Genomic DNA, 5,875 nt, shown 5'->3' on the forward strand with positions numbered 1-5,875 from the left:
CAAAAATATATTAAAGGATGTCCCCAATACCAACAGTAGACCTCATAAAGCACTCAAATCATTGAGTTTATTATAAAATAAATGTTTAACTTCTTTTAAAAATTTTAATTTGTTGAAATATGGAGGTGAGAAAGAACTTAAGCAGTAGTGCAGTGAGAGTCCCTAAATTCACCTTGGAAAGTACAGACTTACCCCTAAGTAAACTGAATTATTTTCTGTATTACTATGGACTGCAGTCTAATTTTATTAGCTTATTTCAATTATATTCTTTTTTTAACATGTTATTTTGAAAAATTTCAAATCTAGAGGAAAGTTAAAAAATAGTAAAATGAACACTCAATACCTCTGACCTAGAGCCACCAACTAACTATTGCCATATTTACACACACTTCCTCCCTCCCATATATGTATCTTTGTGTGCATGTGTTTGCTGAACCAGTTGAAATTAACTTGCTGATATCACCCCTAAGTACTTTAGCCTGTATCTCCTTGAAACAAAATCATCTTCCTACATAACAATAGAATCACTGCCTTCAAGAAATTTATCATTGATAAATAATACCATCTAATATACAGTTCATAATCAAGTTTCCCCAATTTGAATTTTCATAATTGTTATAATAATTTCCTTAATCGCTATTATTGACACAGGATCCAATAAAAGTTTACACAATGCATTTAGTAGTCATGTATCTTTTATTTAGAACATTCTTCCCCCGATGCTTTTTTTCCTTTCTGTCTTTCATGACGTGGACCTATCTTGAAGTGTCCAAGTCTGTTGTCTTGCAGCATGGCTTATAATCTAGATTTATCTTATGGTTTTATCATGATAGTTTAACATGTTTACGAAAGAAACCCCTACTTATCCATATACAGTTGGTTTTCCATATACATCCCCATATTTTCCCATTTCTAAGACTTTGCTCTCACAGACTGTTTCTTTCATGTATGCCCTCATGTGTCTCTACAAGGCCTGGTTCAATACTTAACCTTCTCCAGGAAGATTTCTCTGACGCCTTTCATTCTGAAAGAGTCTGTGAATATCTAGAATACGTTAGCCTTTTTTTTCTTGTAGCATGTATAATTTTTTGAGTTTGTATGTATTTTTATTTGGTCACATGTCTTTTACCTTCTCCCCAGTGAAAGTCAACTAAAGGCAAGCCTAGTTTATCTTCGTGATCTCTCTGGCATCTAGCACGGACTAGGCAGTCAATATGTTTATTTCCTGAATGGTTAGATGAATAAATCAATGAACAAATCAAAATGGTATCTTTGGCCTCTGAGATATAATGAGTTGGTTAAGAACTTAATTCTTTAAAAAGGGTTACAGAATTTCTTCATACCTGTGCTTTCTGCATCTAAAATAGTCTACTTATTTTGTGTAAAAACTCTAAATAAATTTTTAGTTTTAATAAAAAAAAAGCATATCACATGGTATAGCTCTTTTAAAAATCAGTTGGTAAGCATTGAGGGAAGTCCTTCAGTCTGGCAAGTTCATTCTTTAGCTTTGGGAAATGGTCCCATATTATTTCTTGATAATTTCCTCTTGTGCATATTTTTTTTTCTCTCTGGAATAAGTCCTATAAATCAGACTTCTGAGTTAAGACTTCTGAGTTCATCCTCAATATTTCTTATCTTTTCTTCCATATTTTCTATCTTCGACTTTCTGAAAGACTCCTTCAATATTGTCTTCCAGCCTACAGGTATTACTGATCCTTAAAATTTTTTGAAATTTGTGTTTTTAATTTTTAGGAGTTTTGTTTTTATTCTCTGACTGGTCTGTTTAATACCATCCGTTTCTTGTCTTATGGATATAATATCTTCTCAAGTCTATAAAAATAGTAATTAGAATTTAATGAAAATGTCCTTCTGTTCCCTTCATCAGCTGTGTTTAAGCTTTCTTAAAAGTTCTTATTTTTATCTTGGTCTCTCTTACTCATATTGAAGGCATGCTATGCATTAAGTAGAGAAACTTCTGTGCACTGCAAAGCTGATTGGGAATACTATGCATGTGAGCAAGTTAGCCAACTGCCAGGTTGGCTATAGGTTAATTACATGTTGACTTAGGCATTATGGACAGAAACTCCCAACTGTCAAAACATGGAGATCTTTTTTCTGAGATCATTCAATTTCTTTAATAAAAAACTCTTCAGTATTTTGCCTGGGAATAAACACCTAGTTGCTGAAGACACCCAGCAGAAGTGTGTGTGTGTGTGTGTGTGTGTGTGTGTGTGTGAGTGTGTTCTGTTTATTTTGGCTTCTTGTTACCTTCTGCTGTTTTTCTTCCTTTATTTCAACCCTTCTGTCTGCCATACCTGTCACCTCTTGTCTATCTCCTCTGCATCAGCACTTCAAGCCTTGGCTTTATCCTGCTATATCAGTTACCACTCATTTTTCCATCTAGTTTCCATTTTCCAGAATTTTGTTAAAATTTCTGACTCTCTGATGAATTACCTTGTTGTTTTGTTATGGATTTATATGGTATTTTTTGTGTTTTTTTTTTAGACGGAGCTTCACTGCCACCAAGCTGGAGTGCAGTGGTGTGATCTTGGCTCACTGCAACCTCCAACTCCCTGGTTCAAGTGATTCCCCTGTCTCAGCCTCCAGAGTAGCTGGGATTATAGGCACGGGCCACCACGCCCAGCCAATTTTTTTGTATTTTTAGTAGAGACGGGGTTTCACCATGTTGGCCAGGCAGGTCTTGATCTCCTGGCTTCATGATCCACCCACCTCGGCCTCCCAAAGTGTTGGGATTACAGGCGTGAGCCACCATGCCCGGCCTATATGTTCTTTTAATGCCTTTACCATTATTCTGTGGAGTCTTGGGAAGGAGAGGAAATAAATGCATGTATTTAGTTGCCATCTTTAATTGGACTGCTTAATGTAAAAGTGTTTGTGTTATAAATTCCTCCTCATATATTTGGTTTTGTGACTGCAGTAGTGTAAATTCTCTGCCTAGAAGTTTAAAGAAAGTGATTCTGTATGTGATTAGGGAGTAAGGTTCAGATAACCTTGGGTGGTTTAAAGTTTCCTACCGAGTAATCTGGACAAGGTGGATTTAAGATACTGCAGAGAGAGTGTGAGAATAACTCTCTCTTCACGACTTAAGAAGCCTGGTTACTTATTTACAATTGGGATAAGATAAATGGTTGAATACCTAGAGAAGTTCTACAAAAAGTTACACAAAAAGTTTAGTTAAATTTAAGTTAAAAGTTAGTTAAAATGAAAAGTTAAGTTTTTATTCTGCTACTAAACCATGCTCCTCTGCATGTCTGAACCTTCAGGTTCCTCTAGATTTCTAGCACCTGAAAGAAAACAAAACTGCAGCATCACCCAGGTAGGCCTCTCCTAATCTTACTCATTCACAGAGAATTTCCCCTTTGAGTCACCATGGCATTGGCTGGTTACTCATACCACAGATCCCTCAGGATTGGCTGGGACTGCAAATAAAATACTGTTTGCCCATAATCAAGTTGATAAGCTACAACATAAACACATCTAAGTTCTTGTTCTTAGAATACAGCATGAAGCATTTGCTTTCTTCTTTCTTCCTAACATTTTCATTCAAGATCCAGAAAGGACACATTGTCTCTGGCCATTCGAAGAAAGAAAGAAAGAAAGAAAAAAAAGGTATTTAAAGAGAGAGAGAGAAAAAGGCTGAAATGGGTTCGCTGGGTTCTAAAAATCCCCAAACCAAACAAGCCCAAATTCTTCTTTTGGGACTTGACTCAGCTGGGAAATCTACTCTCCTTTATAAATTAAAGCTTGCTAAGGATACTACCACCATCCCTACAATAGGTTTCAATGTGGAGATGATCGAGTTGGAAAGGAATCTTTCGCTCACAGTCTGGGATGTTGGAGGACAGGAAAAAATGAGAACTGTTTGGGGCTGTTACTGTGAGAACACCGATGGACTGGTGTATGTTGTGGACAGTACAGACAAACAGCGACTGGAAGAGTCTCGGAGACAGTTTGAGCACATTTTGAAGAATGAACACATTAAAAATGTGCCTGTTGTTCTATTTGCCAACAAACAAGACATGCCTGGAGCTCTGACTGCTGAGGACATCACCAGAATGTTCAAAGTGAAGAAGCTTTGCAGTGACCGGAACTGGTATGTGCAACCCTGCTGTGCTCTCACAGGGGATGGGCTGGACCAGGGGTTCAGGAAATTAACTGGATTTGTGAAGAGCCACATGAAATCAAGAGGAGACACTTTGGCGTTCTTCAAGCAGAACTGAGGCTGTGAAAAATCCAGGTCTCTACAGAGACACTGATGAAGTTGAAAGGGTAATTGTTTTTCCATGCCAAATGAGGAAATCAAGTTAATGAGCTGACAAACTTTTCCTGAGATGTTACTTCATCTACATTTAGTTAAACAACTTAGAATGATATCTAGAAAATATTTATTTTCAGCCAGGAACTTTAGCAAACTGTGGCAATGATCACTGGGAATGAAAATGTATAATGTTCTACAAATTTTTTTTATCACATTGGATGACTTTGAATATAGTAGTCACATTTGGGACCAAATAAATTATTGCATTATTAATTTTATGTGACTACTAGAACAAAGTTTTAGTAAGCTGTCTGCTAACAGAGTCAGAATTCTTCCAGATTGTTTCCAGCTGTAACAGGTATTGAATTTCCACCACGCTCCTATGTAATAGCTGGGTGGTGTAAAAAATGAACTTCAAATTATGGAGTGGAAAAAGTGTAATGTTAATATCTTGTAAATTCATATTCCCTATTAAATAAAGCTTTCTTATTCCCTAAATAAAGCTTTCTTCTGGATTCCTGCCAGCTTTTTGAAATCTATTGCTGGGAACTTCCTCCAGTGAATCTTAAACAATGAACTTCAGGCTGCTAATTGCTCAGAGGCTGTGTTCTGCCATAGGGAACAGAAGTGTATAAACTTAAAGGTCTGGTGATTGGGGTAGCACCTTGGAGTTTAGGGCAAGATCTGGGCTCAGGGCTTAGCTCTAGGCTATTGCCCCGAGTCTTGCTTCCTTGGAATTCAGTTTAACAGCCATTGCTTGGAAACATATGTGCAGCTCATTGCACTGATCAAACAGGAACCAGACCTAGACTTTGCTCTCAGAGACGTACAATTCACAGCAGGAAACAACATAAAGCTAGTAGCTAGAGTAGGGCAGTAAGTGCTAAGTGCGATTGCAGGAGATACTCTTTTTGACCAGGGAAACAAGAAATGCTTCATGCAGGAGATCGTATTTTAGAGGGTCCCTCACTCCCAGTGACCCTACAAAGGTACAGGTTAGTCACTGGAAGTTCCCATCACTAGGAAACTTTCCAGAGGCATTGGACAGGAGGGCAGGTGAGTGGGCAAAGAAGCTGGAAATTGGAATGGAATTCCCCTGAGAAGCTCAGAACTCCCAGGGAGGCCCTGGTACAAACAGACAACACTTTCCTCCTACCCCACTTCCAACAAGGCTCATTTGGGGCTGGAAGCAGAGCTCAAGCGTCCATAGCAGCCCCCAGGACTCCAAATCTTAAGGTCACAGAGGAAAAAAAAGGGGTATAATAAGCCAAGGTTGCCAGCCCTTGGATTCCTCTTATGATTTTCTTCCCTCATCTTAGCTATTTGTTCAGCAAAGATCTGAGCACTGCCTTCTGTGCTACATGGTAGAGATTCAAATAATACACTAGACATACAAGTACATACAAGTACAATAATACACTAGACAATCATAGTTACTGTGGGATGAATACTTGTGGGTGCCAGGCACTGTGTGCTAAACACTTTCATACATCTTCCCGTTCAATGTTCACAACTGCCCGAAGAGAAATAGGCATTATCTAAATTTTAAAGATGAGTGTACTGAGTCTAAACAAGATTACACAACAACCACCACAA

At 37.9% G+C, this 5,875-nt stretch overlaps 1 protein-coding gene across 1 annotated transcript; it reads left to right on the forward strand.

Moving 5' to 3' along the window:
* Positions 1–3,475: 3,475 nt before the first annotated feature.
* On the forward strand, positions 3,476–4,777 carry ARL14 (ADP ribosylation factor like GTPase 14). The gene has a single exon (XM_054482714.1). The coding sequence runs from the start codon at positions 3,663–3,665 to the stop codon at positions 4,239–4,241; it is 579 nt and encodes a 192-aa protein (XP_054338689.1). The 5' UTR covers positions 3,476–3,662; the 3' UTR covers positions 4,242–4,777.
* Positions 4,778–5,875: the final 1,098 nt, after the last annotated feature.

Source organism: Pongo pygmaeus, chromosome 2 (genome assembly GCF_028885625.2).
Source record: "Pongo pygmaeus isolate AG05252 chromosome 2, NHGRI_mPonPyg2-v2.0_pri, whole genome shotgun sequence".
NCBI classification, from domain to species: Eukaryota; Metazoa; Chordata; class Mammalia; order Primates; family Hominidae; genus Pongo; species Pongo pygmaeus.

What these genes read in the sequence shown, in the direction of transcription:
- ARL14 (XM_054482714.1), top strand. Translation starts at nt 3,663, where the DNA reads ATGGGTTCGCTGGGTTCTAAAAATCCCCAAACCAAACAAGCCCAAATT.